The sequence below is a fragment of the Danio rerio genome, chromosome 14, assembly GCF_049306965.1.
Source record: "Danio rerio strain Tuebingen ecotype United States chromosome 14, GRCz12tu, whole genome shotgun sequence".
NCBI classification, from domain to species: Eukaryota; Metazoa; Chordata; class Actinopteri; order Cypriniformes; family Danionidae; genus Danio; species Danio rerio.
In genome coordinates, this window is record NC_133189.1 from 57,407,053 (window position 1) to 57,433,709 (window position 26,657).

At 35.0% G+C, this 26,657-nt stretch overlaps 1 protein-coding gene across 1 annotated transcript; it reads right to left on the bottom strand.

The window, feature by feature from the left end:
• On the bottom strand, positions 1 to 26,291 carry LOC108179221 (DEAD-box helicase 41). The gene is made up of 17 exons (XM_073922338.1): positions 26,132 to 26,291; positions 22,437 to 22,526; positions 21,710 to 21,863; positions 18,126 to 18,200; positions 17,979 to 18,039; positions 15,562 to 15,698; positions 15,419 to 15,491; positions 13,567 to 13,720; positions 12,951 to 13,087; positions 12,614 to 12,776; positions 10,427 to 10,558; positions 8,576 to 8,647; positions 8,405 to 8,501; positions 5,965 to 6,114; positions 4,253 to 4,324; positions 3,991 to 4,101; positions 1 to 271 (listed from the first exon to the last, which is right to left on the bottom strand). The coding sequence occupies exons 1-17, from the start codon at positions 26,156 to 26,158 to the stop codon at positions 135 to 137; spliced, it is 1,842 nt and encodes a 613-aa protein (XP_073778439.1). The 5' UTR covers positions 26,159 to 26,291; the 3' UTR covers positions 1 to 134.
• Positions 26,292 to 26,657: the final 366 nt, after the last annotated feature.

A 26,657-nucleotide genomic window follows, 5' to 3' on the forward strand; every position in this document is an offset into this window, starting at 1 on the left:
TTCTCAGTGTAATGCAGCTTCTCTTTTATTTTAGACTGAGTAAAACACTGATAGACAGATTCACAGAAGATCAACAGTAATGTACAGTTTCCAGCAGAATAATACATGTGTGTACAGAATAAAAGCCCCCGGCATCAGAAGTCCATGGAGCTGTTGGCCAGGTAGTCTTTGCGGCCGATGTTGGTGACCTGTTTGGTCTGCATGGCCTCCAGTTTGGGACAATCTGTGATCCTGTGACCCAAACCTCCGCAGAAGGTACAGCCGCGCTCCCCTGAACACAAAACACACAAAACACACGCAGGATAAAGCAACTTTTTTAGAATAACGAAGGATGAAAATGATTCACTGATGATATTTTATCTGATGACTAATAAAGAAACAGAGATGAGAAAAAACACCAGTATATGATTACATACACATACAACAACAGGGAGGAACATGACACTTAAATCTGGAGTAACAGACAGACGGACGGACAGACTGAGGGAACGATGGATGGACAGATAGATAGATAGATAGATGGATAAATAGATAAAAAAGAAAGAAAAAGATGGCTGATGGATGGATGAATGGACGGATGGATTGATAGACTGATAGATAGACGGACAGATAGATGGACAGATAGACAAATAGATCGATGGACGGACAGTTAGATACATGGGTAGATGGGTTTTGGGTGGATGGATTGAGAGATAGAGATGGATGAATGGGTGGATGGATGGAATAATGAATGGATTGTGGGATGGGTGGGTTTTGGGTGGATGGATGGATGGATGGAGATATAGAGATGGATGAACGGGTGGTTGAAAGTAATGATGATTGCAATGAGTGTAATGGATGGATGCAATGATGGATGGGTCTTGGGTGGATGGATGGATGGATAGACATGAATGGGTGGATGGATGAATGAAATGATGGATGGGAGGGTTGGTGAATGGATGGAGGGATGGATGGGTGAAGAGACGAAAGGATGGAGGAATTGATGGGTGGAGAACAAGTGATGGAGGGATGAATGGATGGGTGGACAGATGGGTTTTGGGTGGATGGATGAAAGATAGAGATGGATAAGTGGATGGATGGAATGATGGATGGGTAGGTGGACAGATGGAATGATGGGTGGATGGATAGACGGGTGGATGGATGGATTGATGGGTGGGGAGAGAAGGAGGGATGTAAGGATAGAGATGGATGAATGGGTGGGTGGATAGATGGGTTTTGGGTTAATGAATGATGGATGGCAAGACAGAGAGATGGATGATTGCATGGATGGATAAATAGGTAGATGGATAGAGATATGGACGGATAGATGGGTGAAGAAATGGATAGATGGATGGATGAGTGCGTGGATAAATTGATGGGTGGATGGATGGAGAGATAGAAGGGTTTTGGGTGGATGGATGGATGGATGGAGAGATAGAGATGGATGAATTGGTGGATTGAAGTAATAATGAATTACTGTAATGATAAATGAATACAACGATGGATGGGTTTTGGGTGGATGGATGGATGGATGGATGGATAGAGACATGAATGGGTGGGTGGATGGATGAATGGAATGATGGATAGGAGGGTTGGTGAATGGATGGATGGATGGGTGAAGAGAGGGAATGATGGGAGAATGGATGGGTTTTGGGCAGGTAAAGAGATGGGGGAATGGATGGGTGGAGAGCGAGTGATGGAGGGATGAATGGATGGGTGGACAGATGGGTTTTGGGTGGATGGATGAAAGATAGAGATGGATAAGTGTATGGATGGAATGATGGATGGGTAGGTGGACAGATGGAATGATGGGTGGGTGGATGGATGGATGGACGGATGGATGGATTGAAGGGTGGGGAGAGAAGGAGGGATGAAAAGATAGAGATGGATGAATGGGTGGGTGGATAGATGGGTTTTGGGTTAATGGATGACAAGATAGAGAGATGGATGATTGCATGGATGGATAAATAGGTAGATGGATAGAGATATGGACAGATAGATGGGAAGAAATGAATGGATGGATGGATGAGTGCGTGGATAAATTGATGGGTGGATGGATGGAGAGATAGATGGGTTTTGGGTGGATGGATGGAGAGATAGAGATGGATGAATGGGTGGATTGAAGTAATAATAAATGACTGTAATGATAAATGGATACAACGATGGATGGGTTTTGGGTGGATGGATGGAAGGATGGATAGAGACATGAATTGGTGGGTGGATGGATGAATGGAATGATGGATAGGAGAGTTGGTAAGTGGATGGAGGGATGGATGGATGAAGAAAGGGAATGATGGAGGAATGGATGGGTTTTGGGCAGGTAGAGAGATGAGGGAATGGATGGGTGGAGAGCGAGTGATGGAGGTATGAATGGATGGATGGGTTTTGGGTGGATGGATGAAGAGAGAGAGATGGATGGGTGGGTGGATGGATGGATGGGGAGAGAAGGAGGGATGAAAAGATAGAGATGGATGAATGGGTGGGTGGGTGAATGGGTTTTGGGTAAATGGATGACGGATGGCAAGATAGAGAGATGGATGGTTGGATGGATGATTAAATAGGTAGATGAATAAAGAGATGGATGGATGGATGGATGAGTGGGTGGATAAATTGATGGGTGGATTGATGGAGAGATAGATGGGTTTTGGGTGGATGGATGAAGGATGGAGATGGATGGATGGATGAATGGATGAGTGGGTGGATAAATTGATGGGTAAATGGATGGAAAGATAGATGGGTTTTGGGTGGATGGATGAAGGATGGAGATGGATGGATGGATGGATAGATGAATGGGTGTATGGATAGATAAGTGGGTGGATAAATTGATGCGTGAATGGATGGAGAGATAGATGGGTTTTGGGTGGATGGATGAAGGATGGAGATGGATGGATGGATGGATAGATGAATGGGTGTATGGATAGATAAGTGGGTGGATAAATTGATGCGTGAATGGATGGAGAGATAGATGGGTTTTGGGTGGATGGATGAAGGATGGAGATGGATGGATGGATGGATAGATGAATGGGTGTATGGATAGATAAGTGGGTGGATAAATTGATGCGTGAATGGATGGAGAGATAGATGGGTTTTGGGTGGATGGATGAAGGATGGAGATGGATGGATGGATGGATGAATGGGTGTATAGATAGATAAGTGGGTGGATAAATTGATGCGTGGATGAATGGAGAGATAGATGGGTTTTGGGTGGATGGATGAAAGATGGAGATGGATGGATGAATGGGTGGATGGATGAGTGGGTGGATAAATTGATTGGTGTATGGATGGAGAGATGGATATGTTTTGGATGGATGGATGATGGATGGAGAAATAGAAAGATGGAAGGGTGGATTCAGATTAATAGATAGAGATAAAGGGATGGATGGATAGAGAAATGGAGGGATGGATGGATGAACAGATAGAATGATAGACAATGACTTGCCTAATTACCCTAACTTTACCCTAATTACCCTAGTGAAGCCTTTACATGTCACTTTAAGCTGTATACTAGTGTCTTGAAGAATATCTAGTCTGATATTATATGCTGTCATCATGACAAAGAGAAAATAAATCAGTGATTAGATCTACTCTTTCATTTGTTTAATCAGATTTCTCTCTTAAACACTTGACAATTATTTGAAAGATAATGAAAATGTCATGACCCGTCTGTTTGTTTGTTTTAATGTTGTACTCTGGCAGCCATTCTGCTCTTATTCCGCACTGAGCCTAAAGCGGTCGCACTGTTATTTTCAGCAACACAGCCGCTCTGTTTTGGTGTTGTGGTGGAGCAATATATGTGTACGTATATTAATATACAGCTATAAACAGGGGACACTTAACAAGTACGTAGCTGTGAATGCGGGATTAAAATAAGATGAAGTGCTAGAGGAGTGTATTTATTGCGCACCATCAGTGCTGACGTTTCAGAAACTATTAGAGCCGCACAACTACAACAAGCTGGAGCCTTCTTGAGTGTGTGCTTTACACTTTCAGCAATACGTGCATCAGTCATACCTCCAATATCCAGCATGGTCTCGTCTCCGGTGTGCAGAACCTGCAGAACCGGAGGAACTTTCTGCTTAGCTTCAACCAGCAGAGCCTTCAGATCCATCAGCACAGACTCATCTAAAACACAGAGAGACTGGGTATATTTATATATGCAAATGTGTTTATCGTTGGGTGTGTGTGATTTAATGTCAGCAGAGGAAGTGAAACATGACCCGAAGCTGACACAGAAAGAGAGACCAGTCATCAGGATACAGAAATAAACACTCACCACATCCTTTGTTGATAAATGTTGTGGCGATTCCAGTCTTGCCGGATCGACCTGTGCGGCCTATTCTGTGGACTGTGAATATACACAATACATAAACTTCATATGTGGACATATACAAGCACATATATACCTAAACACAGTTATTTATAAACAAATACAATATAATGCTGGAGCTTTATTAACATGATTTCTGAGGAGTCTTTTCCTTGGGCTCAGTCCCTTTGTGAATGAACCGCCAACTATTCCAGCATGTTTTACGCAGCAGATGCAACCCAGTTCTGGGAAACACCCATACACACTCATTCACACACACTCATACACTACGGCCAATTTAGTTTAGTTGATGCTGCTTCTCACTCAGGGCTGCTGGTTATGCTAATGAGATGGAGAGATTGGCACTAGTGGGCGGGGCTTTCCCCCTCTGATGACACGTACAAAGGGAGAATGTCAATCACAGTGTTTCTGCATCAAGTCTGATTACAACAAACACACATTAATTCATGTTTAGCATTGAAGGCTGGCTATATTCACACACTGCTGCTGTGTTTAAACCCCTTATAAAAGTGACTTTAGCATAATAGGTCTCCTTTAAAGGGCACCTAGGTTGCCCCTTTTTTCAGATTTAATATAAGTCTTTTGCGTCTCTAGAATGTGTATATAAAGTTTCAGATCAAAATACCCATCAGATTTTTCATTATACCTTTTACAAGATGCTGTTTTATACTGATTTCCAGCAGGGGGTGGTTTTGTCGTACTGCGCCTTTAAGACGATTCTTTCCCGCCCACTTTCTCGCCCACTACATGCCTCCTCCCTCAACTGCGTCAGACAACAGACAGACTTAAAGGAAGGAGGTCTCACGTAGCGTTTGTGAGATACTACAGTAAGAACTAACCTTTACTAATCAGTATTGTGAAGATGCATTGATGAGTCACACACGCGCGCACGCACACACACACACACACGCACACACGCACACACGCACACACGCGCACACGCACACACGCACACGCGCACACGCGCACACGCACACACGCACACACACACACACACACACACACACACACACACACACACACACGCAGGCAGACAGACAGACAGACAGAGCGCGCTTAGCCTAGTTAAGGCTAACCTCAAGTGTGGATATCTGTTATGCTAATGTACAAAATAAACCTGATTTAACTTCCACAAACCGGGATTGAAGCGTCTTTTATAATTGTTCTGACACGCGGCTGTGCTGATGAAGTAAAGCTGAAGTAAATCGCTGTAATTAATTACACACATACTCTGTTTTAAAACACTTTAAACGTGTGAAACTCACTCTTAATCACATTTGATGATGATTGCTGATCCTAGCGAACAGAACAGAGCTTTTATTCCCGGTTGCTTTGCGTATGTCTGCCTGGTCTTGTTGACATATACACGTGACTACCGGAACATGTTAATGAGCGCAGCTGTCAATCAATTCGGTGGGCGGGGGGATCGCACACCTACATAATGGTGCGATCGATTTGAAAACAGCTCCAATTGGCCGACCCTTTTTTTGTAGTTAAATTGAAAAAAAAGGACTGGGTGTGTTCATATCACCCCAGTATGACGGTCTATACACTATACCAACACACAGATCTGTCCAAACAGCTTGAAAAGTAGATTTTTTTACCATAGGTGCCCTTTAAGACATGAAATAAACAATAGCACTAAGAAAAACACCTACCGTAGTTCTCGATCTCCTCCGGCATGTCATAATTGACTACATGCTGTATAGCTGGGAAATCCAGACCCTTGGAAGCGACGTCTGTGGCCACTAAAACATCTTTCTTTCCCTCTTTGAAGGCCTCGATGGCTTTGGTTCTTTCTTCCTGATCTGAAAAGCACAAATAGAGTTTATTATAAATAGAGTTGTTGATCTTTGTGTTAACCAGTCGGAAACTACTATATAAAGTCAAAACTATTCACCCTCCCGTGAAATATTTATTCTTTTACAAATATTCATGTGATATTTAATGGAGCACCAAGATTTTTCACAGTATTTTATTTCCTCTAATATTTGTTCTACTGGAGATAGTCTTATTTGTTTTATTTTGGCTAGAGTAAAAGCAGCTTTTAATTTTTTGTATGTGTGTGTGTGTGTGTGTGTGTGTGTGTGTTTGTGTGTGTGTCTGTGTGTGTGTGTGTTTTTACAGCATCCAGAGTGTATTAACACAGCCCAACCAGAGAAACAAGAGATCAAACAACTGAGCAACTGAACACAACACATCCAGTCTAACAAAAAAAAAAAAAAAAAAAAAAAAAAAATATATATATATATATATATATATATATATATATATATATATATATATATATATATATATATATATATATATATATATATAGATAGATAGATAGATATCTTTTCTTCTGGAGAAAGTCTTATTTGTTTTATTTGGGCTAGAATAAAAGCTGTTTTTAAAGTCATGTTAAGGTCAATATTATTGGCCCCTTCAGCAATATTAGTGTTGGATTGTCTCCAGAACAAACCACTGTTATACAATGACTTGCCTAATTACTCTAACTTTACCCTAATTACCCTAGTGAAGCCTTTACATGTCATTATAGTGTCTTATATATAATAACATATAGTATAGTATATAAGTATAATATAACTTGCATAAAAATAAATGTGTCACACCCCTGCAAACTCATCCCAATTAATCCACAGTAATGACTTTGCAATTAGGCCGGTCACGATATGTATATTGTGTTGTAGGATAAACTGCACCTAAATATATTACGATAAACGATATTGTTGTCATTTTAAGGCTGTTTTACGCCAGAATGACAATATAATATCACAATGCAAGCGCACTGTTCCAAAAACACATCATGTTTAATTATAAAGAACATTTCATTTAATTATAGCCATTTTAACAGTTTAATAATCAGGCATTGGAGTCAGAATGTGAAAACGCATATCCTAAACAAACAATAATAAATGTTAACAAGATGAAGAGTAACAGAGGCTGTGAAATCTGCTGCCTGATCTATTTTCAGCTGTCAGACACCCACATGAGAAAATACTATAGTCATTTACAGTAAATACTACAGTGTTTTTAACCATACTGACACCTCCAGAGATAGAGATGTTGCACAATCAGCTGAAATGTTGCTAAAACTGGTTTTTATGTATGTGCGATTTACACTCACTGGCCACTTTATTAGGTACACCTGACCAACTGCTCATTAATGCAAATTTCTAAGGTAGGCATGGTCGAGAGCATCAGCTGCAGTTCAAAGCCAGCATCAGAATGTGGAAGAAAGGGGATTTAAGTGACTTTGAACAAGGTATGGTTGTTGGTGCCAGGTGGTTACCTGAGTCTCAATTTCTGCAGCCACATTTGGATGGTCGGGTCAGAATTTGGCCTCAACAACATGAAAGCATGGATCCATCCTGCCTTGTATCAGCGGTTCAGGCTGCTGGTGGTGGTGTAATGGTGTGGGGGAGATTTTCTTTGGGTCCATTAGTACCAATTGAGCATCAACACCACAGCCTACCTGAGTATTGCTGCTGACCATGTCCATCCCTTTATGAGCACAGTGTCTCCATCTTCTGATGGCTACTTCCAGCAGGATAACGCAGCATGTCATAAAGCTCAATCATCTCAGACTGCTTTCTTGAACATGACGATGAGTTCACTGTACTCAAATGGCCTCCACAGTCACCAGAGCTCAATCCAATAGAGCAGCTTTGGGATGTGGTGGAACGGGAGATTGGCATCATGGATGTGCAGCCGACAAATCTGCAGCAACTGTGTGATGCTATCATGACAACATGGAGCAAAATCTCTGAGGAATATTTCCAGTAGCTTGTTGAATCTCTGCCATGAAGGATTAAGGCAGTTCTTAAGGCAAAAGGGGTCCAACCCGGTACTAGTAATGTGTACCTAATTAAGTGGCCGGTGAGTGTATATTGCATCCCTAAAAATAATTGAGGTCATGTCCATGTGTTGTGCGATAAGTCCATATATTGATTATTGTAACAGACCTAACTGCAAATAGATCTATTTAAGTCACCTGGTGAAATTGTATTTATAATCATAGAGTAAAACAATACTGCAATGTAAAGTTTTTATTCCAATACCATGCAGCTGTAATTCAGATGATGATTTTTGTACCTTTTCCTCCATGAATGGCCACGGCCTCCACACCTTTTAGCAGCAGATACTCGTGTATTGCATCCACATCTGCTTTCTTCTCTGCAAATATCAATACCTGAGAAACAGGAAGAAAGAAAGGTTATTTATGCGTTTCTGAGGATATAATAAGAGCAGCGAGCGTCTGCGTACCGGCGGTGGGGTTTTCTGAAGACACTCCAGCAGATAAACCATCTTGGCCTCTTCTTTCACGTACTCCACTTCCTAAAACACAAACACACATTAATGTTTATATTTTATTATGTTTTCTGTTTAATAAAGTCTCTTTCTGATCACTAAAGCTTACTTTAATAGAGTAATATTATGAATTATGTTACTTTAAATTAAAACAATGAATAAATGCTAAAATGTTATATAAATAAAATTATACAAATTAAAGCAATAAGTAAATACAAAAAATAAAATAAATACATACATAAGACTAAATAAATACAAAAATAAAATAAATACATTAGATAATAAATAAATACAAAAATAAATAAATAAATAAAATAATGCATTCATTAAAAACAATACATAAATACAAAAATAAAGTAAAATAAATAAAATAATACATAATTAAAAAAATAAATAAATACAAAAATAGAGTAAAATAAATAAATAAATAAAATAATGCATAAATTAAAAACAATAAATAAATATAAAAAATAAAGTAAAATAAATAAAATAATACATACATTAAAAAAAATAAATAAATACAAAAATAAAGTAAAACAAATAAGATAATACATACATTTAAAAAAATTAATAAATACAAAAATAAAGTAAATAAATAAATAAAATAATGCATAAATTAAAAACAATAAATAAATACAAAAATAAAGTGAAATAAATAAAATAATACATAAATTAAAAAATAAATAAATACAAAAATAGAGTAAAATAAATAAATAAATAAAATAATGCATAAATTAAAAACAATAAATAAATACAAAAATAAAGTAAAATAAATAAAATAATACATAAATTAAAAAAATAAATAAATACAAAAATAAAGCAAATAAATAAATAAAATAATGCATAAATTAAAAACAATAAATAAATACAAAAATAAAAACACAGGAGACAAAAAAATTTGAAAAATTAATAAAAAATATATGCATCAATTAAAAAAAATAAATAAATACAAAAATAAAATAAGTACATAAGACAATAAATAAAAAAATAAATAAAATAAATAAATAAATAAATAAAATAATGCATAAATTAAAAACAATAAATAAATACAAAAATAAAGTAAAATAAATTAAATAATGCATACATTAAAAACGATAAATACAAAAATAAAATAAATAAAATACATAAATTAAAAACAATAAATAAATACAAAAATAAAATAAACACACAAGACAATAAAATACCAAAATAAATCAAATCAAATAATATATAAATTAAAAACTATAAATAAATACAAAAATAAAATATATAATACATAAATAAATACATACACGCATACATACATAAATACATATATTTAAATAAAATTAACAACATTTTAAAAATGAGCAAGTGCCCTTTTATCTTTTAAATATCTTTAATTAAAACAAAGACTGTTCATGTTTTTATTAGATTGGATTTTTTACATTTAAATAAAAAATTGTTATGAAACAAACAGCATATTATATTTATTTAAAATGTTCATGTTGATATAAAAAATTATATTTATAATAACAATCAAACCAAACTTCTCCAAATATATATTCATATATTCTCAAATGCACCACATATGTTTCTAAAAACAACTATTGTCAAATAACAAAATTAAACTGCAATTATAAAACAAATACCAAATCAAATGTAAAAAACAAAAGAAGTATCTTTAATTCAAACACAATGGCGCCTGCCAGTATTGCGGTTCATTTAACATCCCAACCAATGCGAATGATCACATATTTAAATACATTTTTTTATTGAATTAATAAACCTATATAAATGTGATGAAATGGCTGATTGAGCTTGAGGAAATATCTCCAGATTGCTGACCTGAATGACGTCCAGACTGGCGGCTCCAGCTCGGCCCACATTAATAGTGATGGGTTTAACTAAAGCACTTTTGGCAAAGTTCTGGATCTTCTTGGGCATCGTGGCACTGAAGAGCAGCGTTTGCCTCTGACCCTAAAACAAGCAATAACAATCAATAAAAGCATCGAAAACTACCAATCAAGTCCTAAAATCACAGCCTACTAAGCCAGACTGAGACAATTTCAAGGCTTTGCATTAATTAGCGGACTAGATTGAGACAGTGTTGAACTTTGTCTTAATATTTTAATTTGGTCAAATACTGTTTTTTTTTTTCATCTTTTATCCATAATCATTAAATCTGAAACAAATAAAGACTTGAATTATTTCTCTCACTTTTTGAAACAAATTAATAAGATAAACTTTCCCTCCATATTCTAATTTTTGGCACATCTCATTTCTTTAGGTTCAGCTATAATAAAATATATTTTAATAAATGTAAAAGCTGCTGTGGTCAATAATGACAGACCCCTAAAGATATTTTCTGCAATTGGCTACAGACAAAAACACTGTTGTCCAATGACTTGCTCAACTAATCTACTAAAATGCCACTTTAAGCTGAATACGAGAGCGCTGTTAAAATAACTCAAACATTATGTTATATTAAGTATTTGAAATTAGTTATTAAAATTATTGTTAAAAATAGGTTGAAAACACAATTGTAATAGAATAAGAATAATATTGACCTTTTTTCTTATCCTAACCAATCTAAAAGAAACTACTGTTATATACAATATTTTTATCTTCCACTGTGTGAGGAAAAACCACTAAAATGTTTTTAAAAAATCAGCCTGAACAGCCAATTAAAATTATGCTCATATACTCATACCTTTATTCTGGTTCATAGTTTAAGATAAATAAATAAAATTTATTAATTAATTAAAATAAATTAATTAAATAATAAATAAAAGAAAGAAAGAAAGAAAGAAAGAAAGAAAGAAAGAAAGAAAGAAAGAAAGAGCTGGGCAAAGAATAATTGCGATTAATCACATTCAAAATAAAAGATTGTTTTGACATAATATGTGTGTGCGAATAAATCTTTAAAATAAATAGATTAGTTAATTTTAATAATAATGATAAAATAATAACAATAAAATAATAATAAAATAATAATAATAATAATAATAATAATAATAATAATAATACATAAAATATTAATATTAATAAAATAATAAATAATAACAGTGATAACAAAATATTAATAATAAAATAATAAAATAATGATAATAATAATAATAAATAAACTATTAATAAAATAATAATAAAATAATAACAATAATAACAAAATATTAATAATGAAATAATAATATGAATAATAATAATAATAACAATATAATTCTAATAAAATAATAATAATAATATAATAATAATAAAATATAATTAATAATAATATTAATAAAATAATAGTGAAAAAAAATTGTAAAACTAAAATAATAATAAAATAATAATATAATAATAAAATATAATTCATAATAATTATTGTAATAAAATAATAATAATAGTTTAGTGCAATACTTTAGTGCAAACTTTTTAGGGTCGAATAAAGAAAGAAACCTTAAGGACCGGCCACTATGTTATTTGACTGAAAGGTCAACCAACCAATCACATATTGTTTTGTGCCTCGTCTGAGATGCAACTTTGCATCATTCATTCAGGGACATCTTTACAAACAAGTTTACAACAACGATGATGCATTAATATTCTAATGATCTATCAACAAATTGCAATTAATCCTTACCCAGCACTTAAATAAATACACTAATTAATTTAAATAATAGTGATAAAAATAATAATAATATATAATAATAACAGTAATAATATAATAATACTAATAATATAATAATAATAATAATATAATAATAATAATAATAACAACAACAACAACAATAATAATAACAACAACAACAATAATAATAATATATAATAATAACTAATAATAAATAATACTAATAATAATAATAATAATAAAATAACAATAATAATAATAATAATAATAATAATAATAACAATAATAATAATATTATAACAACAACAACAAAAAAAACAATAATAATAATAATATTATGTAACAGAATACACCAATTTGCTCATTAAAAACATAATTTCCCTAAAAAATAAAAATCAATCTCTGCATCTCTACAGACATCTGACCTTAAAGTAAGAGAAGATGGTCCGGATGTCCTCCTCGAAGCCCATGTCGATCATCCTGTCAGCCTCATCCAGAGCCAGATACCTGCAGATGTCCAGACTCACCATCTTCTTGTTCAGCAGGTCCATCAGTCGGCCTGGAGTCGCCACCATCATGTGCACCCCGCTGAAACACAACAAAACAAACACACAAAAATACATAAACACCTCATCTGAATTACACATTACCTGCACACACACACACGCACACACGCGCACACACACACACACACACACACACACACACACACACACACACACACACACACACACACACACACACACAATATTCTGCACTCACTGTTTGACCACCTCCATCTGCTCTTTGACAGACATTCCTCCAATGCAGAGAGCGCAGCGCATCTGAGGAGCTCCTTCATCCTCCAGCAGCTTACAGTAGTACTCAATGATGCCGTGTGTTTGTCTCGCCAGCTCCCTCTGTGCACGCACGCACACACACACACACACAGACACACACACACACACACACACACACACAAACAAAACTTTAGTCCTATTGTAAAAACTTGATGTCTATTTGCGTGTTTACATATGTATGTATATGTGTATGTTTGGCAACATGAGTCAGTTGGCATTTCTGTGTGGAGTTTGCATGTTCTCCTCGTGTTGGTGTGGGTTTCCTCCGGGTGCTCCGGTTTCCCCCACAGTCCAAACACATGCGCTATAGGGGAACTGATCAACTAAACTGGCCATAGTGTATGAGTGTGTGTGTGTGTGTATATGAGTGTTTCCTAATACTGGGTTACAGCTGTACAGCCATCCGCTGTGTAAAAAATATGCTGAAATAGTTGGCGGTTCATTCCACTGTGGTGAACCCTAATAAATAATGGAACTAAGCCTAAAGAAATTGAATAAATGTGTGTGTTTATATGTGTGTGTGTGTGTGAGAGACTCACAGAAGGGCAGATGATGAGCCCGTACGGTCCCTCTCTCTTACAGAAAGGCAGGCGTTTCTCCTGCTCCAGGCAGAACATGATGATGGGCAGAGTGAAGACCAGCGTTTTCCCCGAACCCGTGAACGCAATGCCAATCATGTCCCTGCCGGAGAGACTGAAGAAACAAGAGGAGCTTTATTGAGAGCACGCATTCAATATCAACATGTTCCTTCACTTTCAGACTGTACTATCAGTCAGTGTTGGGTGTAATGAGTTGCATCATAAGTAGTCGCATATAATGAAAAGTAAAGTAAGGGATCACTGACAAAAGTCAAATATATGTTCTTAAATTACATATTTACAGAAACAGATTTTGAGTTTTTCAAAAATATACATAAATAAAGCAAATATTAACATTTTACTCAAACCCACTACCAATACATTTAGTCAACACAGATAAACTAATATAATTCAAATGGTCTATCTTTTTTCCCCACTAACCGGCCACTTTATTAGGTACACCTCACTAGTACCGGGTTGGACCCCTTTTGCCTTCAGAACTGCTTTAATCCTTCATGGCGTAGATTCAACAAGCTGCTGTAAATATTCCTCAGAGATTTTGCTCCATGTTGTCATGATAGCATCACACAGTTGCTGCAGATTTGTCGGCTGCACATCCATGATGCCAATCTCCCGTTCCACCACATCCCAAAGCTGCTCTATTGGATTGAGCTCTGGTGACTGTGGAGGCCATTTGAGTACAGTGAACTCATCGTCATGTTCAAGAAACCAGTCTGAGATGATTGAGCTTCATGACATGCTGCGTTATCCTGCTGGAAGTAGCCATCAGAAGATGGAGACACTGTGCTCATAAAGGGATGGACATGGTCAGCAGCAATACTCAGGTAGGCTGTGGCGTTGATGCTCAATTGGTACTAATGGACCCAAAGAAAATCTCCCCCACACCATTACACCACCACCACCAGCCTGAACCGCTGATACAAGGCAGGATGATCCATGCTTTCATGTTGTTGAGGCCAAATTGTGAGCCGAGCATCCGAATGTGTCAGCAGAAATGGAGACTCATCAGAGCAGCAACGTTTCTCCAATCTTCTATTGTCCAGTTTTGGTGAGTCTGTGTGAATTGTAGCCTCAGTTTCCTGTTCTTAGCTGACAGGAGCGGCACCCGGTGTGCTCTTCTGCTGCTGTAGCCCATCCGCCTCAAGGTTGGACGTGTTGTGTGTTCAGAGATGCTCTTCTGCAGAGCTCGGTTGTATCGAGTGCTTATTTGAGTTACTGTTGCCTTTCTATCAGCTGGAGCCAGTCTGGCCATTCTCCTCTGACCTCTGGCCTCATCAACAAGGCATTTGCGCCCACAGAACTGCTGCTCACTGGATATTTCCTCTTTGTCGGAGCATTCTCTGTAAACTCTAGAGATGGTTGTGCGTGAAAATCCCAGTAGATCAGCAGTTTCTGAAATACTCAGAGCAGCCCGTCTGGCAGCAACAACCATGCCACGGTCAGAGTCACTTAAATCCCCTTTCTTCCCCATTCTGATGCTCGCTCTGAAATGCAGCATCTTGACCATGTCTACATGCCTAAATGCATTGAGCTGCTGCCATGTGATTGGCTGATTAGAAATGTGTTTGAACCAGCAGATGGACAGGTGTACCTAATAAAGTGGCCGGCAAGATTTTTTTTCATAGAAATTCTGACTTTTTTTCAGCAATATGAGGTTACTCAAATGAATAAACATATTTACCACGATTCATAGTATAAGTTACAGTAATGTAAAAGCACAGCGTGTTTCCCCCTGACTCTGCATAATAAAGCCGAACATCATCTGAAGCTAAAGAGCGGTGTACAGACTCACATGGTTGGTATTCCCTGAATCTGAATGGGTGTCGGGTGAACGATCCCCTTCTTCTTCAGTCCTTTCAGAATGGCTGCAAAAAGCATTAGCATCATTAGCATGAAGATGTAAATGTAAAAGAGGTGTGATGGCTGGATCTTTACCCTGAGGAAACTTCATCTCTCTGAAGCTCTTGATGGGAGCGGGAATGCCTTCTCCCTCCACCAGAATGTGGTATTTCTTCCTCACACGCTCATGTCGTACCGCCGGCATGCTCAGGATATACCGAGGAGCATTCCAGCTGAGGGAAAAATAAATCAGGATTCACTTGATGGTGTTTTATTATAAAAACACAAAGAGTTTAACATATTGGGGCCTGTACCATAAAGCTGGATTAGCTGGCTAACTAGATATATTTTAGTTTAAGCTGCATCTTTGGTTTTAGATGAAGGTAGCTAGGTTTTATTTGCTCTTTGTTGCCATAGTGACCTATGTTGTACAGCTAACCTGTTCTACAGTATGCTATTTTCTGTTTATATTATGTTTATATACTGCTTATGTTCAGGTTATGTTCCGATTCTGCACAGATTATTCTCAGGTTATGCTATGATTATGTTCAGGCTATTTTCATGTTCATGTTATTGTTATGTTATTGTTATGTTCTGCCTATGTTCAGATTATGCTCAGTTTATGTTTTAGTTATGCAATGATTAAGTTCAGGTTATTTTCTTGTTTGTGTTCTAGATATGTTCAAATTTAATTGTTAAGTTTTGATTATGTTCTGGTTATGTTCAGGTTATGTTCAGGTTATGTTCTGCTTATGTTCAGGTTATGTTCTGGTTATGTTCTGGTTATGTTCTGGTTATGTTCGGGTTATGTTCAGGTTATGTTCAGGTTATGTTCTGCTTGTGTTCAGGTTATGTTCTGGTTATGTTCTGGTTATGTTCTGGTTATGTTCTGGTTATGTTCTGGTTATGTTCGGGTTATGTTCGGGTTGTATTCAGGTTATGTTCGGGTTATGTTCAGGTTGTATTCGGATTATGTTCTGGTTATGTTCGGGTTATGTTCTGGTTATGTTCGGGTTATGTTCTGGTTATGTTCTGGTTATGTTCGGGTTATGTTCTGGTTATGTTCTGGTTATGTTCGGGTTATGTTCTGGTTATGTTGAGGTTAATTTCTGGCCATGTTCAGATTATGTTCAGAATATGCACATAATATTCTCAGGTTATGCTCTAATTATGTTCAAGTTATTTTCTTGTTCATGTTTCTGTTATGTTCTGGCTATGTTTAGATTATGCACAGATTATGCTCAGTTATGTTCTAGTTATGCTATGATTAAGTTCAGGTTATTTTCTTGTTTATGTTCTATATATGTTCAAGTTTTGTTGTTATGTTTTGATTGTGTGCAGGTTATGTTCAGGTTTTGTCCTGGTTATGTTCTGGCTATGTTCTAGCAATGTTCAGATTAATCACTGATTGTTCTCAGGTTAAGCTCTAGTTATGCTATGATTATGTTCAGGTGATTTTCTTGTTCATCTTTGTGTTATGTTCTTCTTATTTTCTGGCGATGTTCAGATTATGCTCAGTTATTTTCTAGTTATGTTCTGATTAACTTCAGGTTATGTTCTTGTTTATGTTCTGTTAATGTTTTAGATATGTTCGAGTTTTGTTGTTATATTTTGATTATTTTCAGGTCATGTTCTGGTTATGTTCATCTTTTGTTCTGGCTATGTTTAGATTATGATCAGATTATGCTCAGGTTATGTTCTAGTTATGCTATGATTAGGTTAAGGTTATTTTCTTGTTTATGTTCTGTTTATGTTCTAGATATGTTCAAGTTTTGTTGTTCTGTTCAGGTTATGTTCTGGTTATGTTCAGGTTATGTTCAGGCTATGTTAAGAGATCACAAACCAATATTCAACAAATCAGCTGTGAGCAAAGTGACAATAAAGCCACTGCCCCAGATTCTCTTGCTTCAAAGTTAAAGTAGCTGTATAGTAAAACACTTACAAGATTTTGATTTTAACAAATGATTATCTATTATGTTATATCTGTAATATAATTTGAATTTAATAACCATTTTTTTGTGTCAATAAATACAAATATGTTGATAGCTGCAATATAAATAACCTGTATCTTAAATAAGTAGATAATGCTTGAAAAAGACTACATCTGACCTTATATTTTAGAGTCTCTGTATATTTATGTATTATCATATGTACTTTACTTGCTTGAATAAATCATTTTTCATTTGTCTATCCTCTTTCATCTTGCTATATAAATGTTTTTAAATTTTATGTTCTTTAAAAATGTTTTAATATTATATTTTAAAAGTCAATCCCAGTATCTTTCTCTTTCGAGGCCTGTGATTGGCTGTTTGCTGCTGATGTCCTGCCTTTATTTGCATATGCTCATGAACTCAGGATTGAAGCCAGAATTAATATAGAAAGCTGATGATTCGATTCATGATAACAGCAAAACATGACTGCACTGTTTTGGTTTAGTCTAATCCTATAATCCTGAGTTTGTTAAGCCAGCATTATGGTACAGGCTCCGGAAAGTGCTGTATACGTCAACTCACCTTGTCTTTATTGGATCTTCATATGTGATTCCTTTGGCCATTTCCTTCACAGACATCAGGGCTGATAAAAATAACGATGCAGGTTTATGATGATATTTTTTTAACAACAGATATAAGAAATTCATAAACAGTACAGTGATCATTTACCTCTGCCTTCAGCCACACTCTCCAGAATCTTTTCCTCCTCCTTCAGCTGTTTCTCCTTGGCAGACTCCTTTCGAGCTATAATAATTAAAGAGTAGAGAATTAATAATGCATGATAATAATAACTCATGAAAAACTGTTGTTAAAAATAGTTCTGCAAATTTCCAATAAACAATGCATAATCTTAATTATTTATTCCATTCACATAATAAAATGTAATATTCAAAATAAAATCTCTTATTTGTATTTCTAGGTTTTATTTGCATCACGATTCCCTTTTTTTACACATAGGTTAAATAAAATATGTTATAAAAAAATGTTACTAATTGAACTTATTTCTCCTCACAGTGAAAGTTATGGATTTTAGCTATGACTTTTTCTATTTATATCAAAGGTATTTACACAACTTTGACCTGACAAATGCAATTATATTATACATATATATATATATATATATATATATATATATATATATATATATATATATATATATATATATATATATATATATATATATATATATATATATATATATATATATATTCAATTCAATTCAATTCAATTCAGCTTTATTTGTATAGCGCTTTTACAATGTAGATTGTGTTAAAGCAGCTTCACATAAATGGTCATAGTAACTGGAACAGTGTGGTTCAGGTTTTAGTGTTTAAGTTCAGTTCAGTTCAGTTCAGTTCAGTTTAGCTCAGTTCAGTGTGATTTAATCATTACTGAGAGTTCAAACACTGAAGAGCCATATATATATATATATATATATATATATATATATATATATATATATATATATATATATATAAGTTAGTTTATTTACACATATTTATTATAGAACTATTTAAATGAATAAATTAGAAGTCATATAAATATCAATATATTAAAATAAATCATTATGATTTTTAATAATACAATTTAGAATGCAGTTTTAACTAGACAGTAAAGTTCGTCGAGACAAACTTTGAGGCTGGCTTGACAAAGCCTGTTGGTAATAGTTTATTTAGTTTAAAAACAGTTTGAAAAAGTATAAGTAGCATGTTATTAGCATGATTCTAGCATAGATTAGCAAGTTATTAGCATGAATTAGCATCTTATTAGTACGATTCTAGCATGGATTAGCATGTTATTAGCATGATTCTAGCACGATTTAGCATGTTACTAGCATAATTCTAGCATGAATTACTGTGTTATTAGCATGATTGTAGTAAAATTAGCATGTTACTAGTGTTTTTCTAGCATGAAGTAGCATGTTGTTAGCATGATTCTAGCATGAATTAGCATGTGCTAAGGTGTTGCTAGGTGGTTGCTAAGGTGTTGCTAGACGGTTGCTAGGGTGTCCTAAGTGGTTGCTAGGTGGTTCCTAAGGTGTTGCTAGGCGGTTGCTAGGGTGTTTTGAGTGGTTGCTAGGTGGTTGCTAAGGTGTTGCTAGGTGGTTGCTAGGGTGTCCTGAGTGGTTGCTAGGTGGTTGCTAAGGCGTTGCTAGGCAGTTGCTAGGGTGTTATGAGTGGTTGCTAGGTGGTTGCTAAGGTGTTGCTAGGCGGTTGTTAAGGTGTCCCAAGTGTTTGCTGGGTGGTTGCTAAGGTGTTGCTAGGTGGTTGCTAGGCGGTTGCTAGGGTAATTTGGGTGGTTGCTAGGCAGTTGCTAGGGTACCCTGGTTGGTTACTAGGCAAACCTCACATACATGCTTGATAAAACATTTATACTTAGTAAGCATTTCTAGCAAGTTACAGTACTTGGCTAGTCAATATTAGCATGTAGCTAATCACTGCTAGCATGTGTAGCATTTAGGAAGTTCCGTTTGCTAGCATGAGTCAAACGAGCCAATCGCCAAGTCTCTACGATGTTCTGATGCTGAGATATAGCTGTTGATGAATGGTTGCTAGGGTACTCTGTTTTGTTGCTATGGGCGAGGTTACAGAGTGCACTTGAATGTGGTTGGCTGTCTAAGTCAAATGAACCAACCCCCATGTCTCTATGACACTGCTATGCAAAGATATGCATCTTGGCCTATTTTAATGGAAGTCTATGGAATCAATTTGGGGGCGTGGCTTGTGAGCTTCATTATCATATTGACATGCTCATTGGTTGTCTGAGTCAGATGAGCCATCCCCCAAGTCAATAGGACACTGCTAAGCAAAGATATGCATGTTGGCCAGTTATTAACATGAGTCTAGTATGAATTAGCATGTTACTAGCATGATTCTTGTACAAATTAGCATGTCATTAGCATGTTTCCAGTATGAGTTAGCATGTCATTAGCATGATTAGCATATGAGTAGCATGTTGCTAGCATGATTGGCATGTCATTAGTATGTTAGAATTATAAGCATTTGATAGCACAGCTAATTACAGTCTATAGGCCAGTTGCTAGGGTGCAGTATGTGGTAGTTAGGGGTGTGGCTAGAAAGTTAAAAGCTCATCAGTTATTGGCAGATTGGTAGTTGGAGTTAAATGAGCTCAGTCATTAGTCTGTAGGACAGTCTGATGCAGAGTTATGAGCTCACAAAGTTTGATCCCATGTTAAGTCAATAAGAGTTTTTTGAATAGAAGTCTACGAGACAGTTGCTAGGGTGCAGTATGTGGTAGTTAGGGGTGTGGCTAGAAAGTTAAAAGGCCATCAGTGATTGGCTGCTGGCTAGACTGAGTTAAATGAGCTCAGCCATTAGTCTGTAAGACAGTCTGATGGAGAGTTATGAGCTTACAAAGTTTGATCCCATGTAAAGTCAATGAGAGACTTTGTAATGGAAGTCTATGGGACAGTTGCTAGGGTGCAGTATGTGGTAGTTAGGGGTGTGGCTAGAAAGTTTAAAGCTCATCAGTTATTGGTAGTTTGGTAGTCTGAGTTAAATGACCTCAGCCATTAGTCTGTAGGACAGTCTGATTCAGAGTTATGAGCTCACAAAGTTTGATCCCATGTTAAGTCAATGAGAGTCTTTTGAATGGAAGTCTATGGGACAGTTTCTAGGGTCCAAAAGTGGTTGCTAGGGCGTGGCTAGAAAGTTTAAAGGTGATCAGTCATTGGCAGTTTGATAGTCTGAGTTAAATGAGCCTGTTAGAAGTCTGTGCGACAGTCTGACGCAGAGTTACGAGGTCACAAAGTTTGGTCCAATGTTAAGTCTATGGGATTTTTCCGACAGTCCCGGGACGTTTTTCGGAAAACCGAAAGTCGGATCAGTCAGAGGAGATATAGCAACCCGAGTCAGAATAGTTCGGAGGTCTGGTGTGAGTTTGGTGGTAATAGCTTGAAAGCTCTAGGAGGAGATGCGTTTTGTTTTTTAGTCTCAGAAGAAGAAGAATAATAAGTTTATATAGCATATCAGTAGTCTGGCTTTGACAAGCCAGCCTAATTAAAAAATATGTTTTTTAAATCAAATTTTTAAAAGTGTCTAGTCAAAATTGTGTTCGCTCAATGCTGTGAAATGATGCATATAGCACAATTCAGTAATTCAGCATTTTTAGTGAACACTCAGTTTGCTATTGATGTACACATGGGTTCTTGTAATACTGTTGTACATTTGTTTCTGACAGTTGCTACCATAGAAATTAAACAAGCAATTGAGCACAGGCGAGAGCGTAAAGACCTTCTGCTTTCTCCTTGAGGTGCTGATGTTGGTCCAGCAGGCTGACATTAGATCGAGGACCCAGACCTTCATCCTCATCCTTCTGTTCTCCACCACTGTCCTTCTGCTCCTCCTCCGTCAGGCCTTTACCCCGCAGACGCATCACCTTCTGGAGCTGCACATCACACACACAAATATTACCCATAATCCCAGCGCCCAAAACCAGGATTCTCTTCCCTCATCCTCACACACAATAACTTTAAAATACTGTGCATTTCTGAGTGTGCCTCACACAGGTGAGTGGGCTTGACAAACCACCTGTAGAAACCCTCTTCTCTCCATATGCACCAGACACTTAAACTCCTTACCAGAAGAGAACTCAATAAGGAAAACAATGTTTACCAGTGAATGTGCCACACGTTCATGTTGTACTACTCGTTTTCTTCAACTATAAATATTTTACACAATATCTTGCACAATATTACTCTGTGTTATGTTAAATTACTTGTATTGTTGTGTGTTTAGTTAAGAATTTATAGTATGTGTATTATAGTTAGATTACCACTCCTGTGTGTTAGTTATGCATTGGTTTAAAATAGCTCTTAGGTTCAGTGTTGTGTTCATATTTATGATTGTGTTTATTTATGTAGCACCATGGGCCTGCAACCTTTAGTTCCACTGTATGTCCACAGATGTAGCTCAATGGCAATAACCTCAACATGAACTTGAATAAGGACTACTTTCTTACCATCTGCTGTTTTCTGATCTTGACAGGAACATACGGCACGTAGTCATCATCCTCCGATCCCTCAGAAGCAGACTTCTCCGAGTACACTCTCTGATGATCACAAACACACAGCATTATACACACAGACATTAAAAAAGGCACACTTAGTTTAAGTACCAATTCTCTCTCTTAACTAGTGACTGATTATCTGTGTACTATTAAGATACTGTCGGTTTATTAGTAGTTATAAAGTATGATCTTATTCTACATCTCTAATTCTACCAAATACCTAAACCCAACTACTATTATAACTGTTAATAAGCAGAAAACTAGGAGAATATTGAGCTGTTGATAGCATGAATTGTACCTTAAAGTAAAGAGATGAAGATAATTAAGAGACAACTTGAACACTCAATTATTTGCATTTATTGGCGCATTCGAGTCTGAATAAAATGATCATATTAATCAAACACTTAAAACTTCTCAGGAAATCGTCAAATGTTTTGTTGTTGTGACTGAAAATCAGGGTTAATCCTCCAAATGTCGTCTTAAAGTGAATTTAAACACGTCTGAAAAATCTCTAAATCACATTTTAACTAAGATTAAAATGAAAAACGTAATCAAGAGTTTACAGAACAAAGCAAAAACACAATTATAAAGCTATAAATTGTCTGAATGTTCATGTTATTGATTAGTTTTTTATATAGATGTTTGTTTTACATTCTTTTCCATCTTAAAGTGCCTTTACATTTACACTAAAGCAATGTTTATTCACTACCCAATACCTGAACCAACTCCTACCTTAATAACTATTAATATGCAGCTGATATGGAGTTTATTGAGCTAAAAGTCACAGTTAATGGTTTGTTAATAGCGTGAATTGTACCTTAAAATAAAATGATAAAAAATGATTAGGATAACTTCATTATTAGAGTTTATGAATAAACTTACGCATGAGTAAATAATCACATCCATTTTATTCTATCTTGATAACATTTGTGAAAACCTCTCAGGAAATGGTCAAATGTTGTTTTATTTTATTTGTCATGACTGAAAATCAGGGTTATTCATTCAAATGTCGTCTTATAGTGAATGTAAACACGTCTGAAAATCTCTAAATTATGTTTCTCGCTAAATTAAATGAAAAATGTAATCAGGAGTTTACAGAACAAACCAAAAACACAACTATAAACATAGAAAAAATCTCTAAATGTTCATGTTATTGATTAGTTTTTTATATAGATGTTTGTTTTACACTCTTTTCCATCTTAAAGTGCCTTTACATTTACACTAAAGCAATGTTTATTCACTACCCAACACCTAAACCAACTACTACCTTAATAACTATTAATATGCAGCTGATATGGAGTATATTGAGCTAAAAGTCACAGTTAATGGTTTGTTATTAGTGTGAATTGTACCTTAAAATAAAATGATAAAAAATGATTAGGATAACTTCATTATTAGAGTTTATGAATAAACTTACATATGAGTAAATAATCACATCCATTTTATTCTATCTTGATAACATTTGTGTAAAACCTCTCAGAAAATGGTCAAATGTTGTTTTATTTTATTTGTCATGACTGAAAATCAGGGTTAATCCTTCAAACGTCGTTTGAAAAAATCTCTAAATTATGTTTCTTGCTAAATTAAATGAAAAATGTAATCAAGTGTTTACAGAACAAACCAAAAACACAACTATAAACATAGAAAAATCTCTAAATGTTCATGTTATTGATTAGTTTTTTATATAGATGTTTGTTTTACACTCTTTTCCATCTTAAAGTACCTTTATATTTACACTAAAGCAATGTTTATTCACTACCCAATACCTGAACCTAATTACTACCTCAATAATGATTAATAAGCAGAAATTTGGGAGATTATTGGGATAAAATTCATCATGATTTATGGTTGGTTAATAACAACAATTGTATCTTAAAATAGAGTGATAAAAATAAGAGCTAACTAATTTAATTATTTGAGTAAAATAGTGATATTCTTTTATTTATTCTTTTATTCTACTCTGATTGTCTTGTGTAAAACCTCTCTGGATATAGTCAAATGTGTTTTACTTTATTTGTTGTGACTGAAAATCAGGGTTATTCCTCCAAATGTTGTCTTAAACTGAATTTAAACACGTCTGAAAAATCTCATAATTACATTTCTTACTATGAAAAATGTAATCAGGAACAAAGCAAAAACACAACTATAATGCTATAAATTGTCTAAATGTTCATATTATTGATTAGTTTTTTATATAGATGTTTGTTTTACATTCTTTTCCATCTTAAAGTACCTTTATATTTACACTAAAGCAATGTTTATTCACTACTTAAAGCTAACTACAACCTTAATAATTAATAATATGCAGCTGATAAGGAGTTTATTAAGCTAAAATCACAGTTAATGGTTTGTTAATAGCGTGAATTGTACCATAAAATAAAATTATAAAATAATTAAGAGATTAATAGAGTATTAGAGTAAAATGATCATATTCATTTTACACTACTTTGACAGCACATGTGTAAAACCTCTCAAGAAATGGTTAAATGTTGTTTTATTTTATTTGTCGTGACTAAAAATCAGGGTTAATCCTCCAATTGTCGACTTAAAGTGAATGTAAACACGACTGAAAAATCCCTGAATTACATTTTAAAATAAAAATGAAATTAAAAATGTAAACAGGAGTTTACAGAACAAAGCAAAAACACAACTATAGACCTATAAATTGTCTGAATGTTCATATTATTGATTAGTTTTTTATATAGATGTTTGTTTTACACTCTTTTCCATCTTAAAGTACCTTTATATTTACACTAAAGCAATGTTTATTCACTACCCAATACCTGAACCAACTACTACCTTAATAATTAATAATATGCAGCTGATAAGGAGTTTATTGAACTGAAAGTCACAGTTAATGGTTTGTTAATAGCGTGAATTGTACCTTAAATAAAATGATAAAATAATTAAGAGATTATCAGAGTATATGAGTAAAATGATAGACGATTCATTTTACACTACTTTGATAGCACTTGTGTAAAACCTCTCATGAAATGGTTAAATGTTGTTTTATTTTATTTGTTATGACTAAAAATCAAGGTTAATCCTCCAAATGTCGACTTAAAGTGAATGTAAACACTAAATTACATTTTAAAGTAAAGAGTTTACAGAACAAGCAAAAACCACAACTATAGACCTATAAATTGTCTGAATGTTCATAGTATTGATTTTTTTATATAGATGTTTGTTTTACATTCTTTTCCATTTAATGTACCTTTATATTTACAATAAAGCAATGTTTATTCACTACCCAACACCTAAACCAACTACTACCATAATTACTTTTAATATACGGTACAAAAACACAGCTATATACAACTAGAAACCCTCTAAATGTTCATAATGTTTCATTTGTTTCACTCTTTCCATCACAAATTAACGTTACCCTTGTATTTACATTAACGTTAAAGCGATATATACACAATCAATGTAAACTTTAGTTTAGAATCAAATTAATCGAAAACATGAACAGTAATTCGCTTACTCCACACATCTACCTCGTTATAAATACTGCTAAAAAGTGTTTTATTCGATATACACACTGTGATCATTATTAAAAACATATAATAATAGAGATCACGAATGTTTGTGAGTCTGCTGCTGGATTAAGATGTGTCTATTTAACGTTACACGTTAGCAAAACTCACCTTTTTGGCTCGGTTTTCCGTTTCCATGATGCTCGACGAGATTGTCTTGAAAATGATAAATGATTGATGATATTTTAGAAGAATAAATGTCACATTACACAACGACGTCAAGCATTGTTTATACTAGCCAGCATGCTAACCGCTACCGCAGCGGAAAAGTGACGTTCGGGGTACGTAAACTACGGCGGCCCGCAGGGGACTAAACCAAACGAACTGACAGTATTCGGCAGAAAGTCAACTAAATGTGAAGAGTTGTGCAGATATTTTAATGTTTGTTTTTGTTCTAAATGTATTAGACTTTCAAACAGAATAAGAAAATTAGCAGTACCCATCCACTATTGATTATACAGGGCACAGAAGTGAACGCTAATCATATTATGTAACCCAGTTAATAACGCGTTTAAAAAACAAACTCACTCTAAACTACTATTAAAATTAGTAAATGATGCACTTCTCACATTTATCCTTACCGTTAAAATTTATGACTTTTACACTGCAAAACATGCTTTACTTCTTTTTCTTTTCG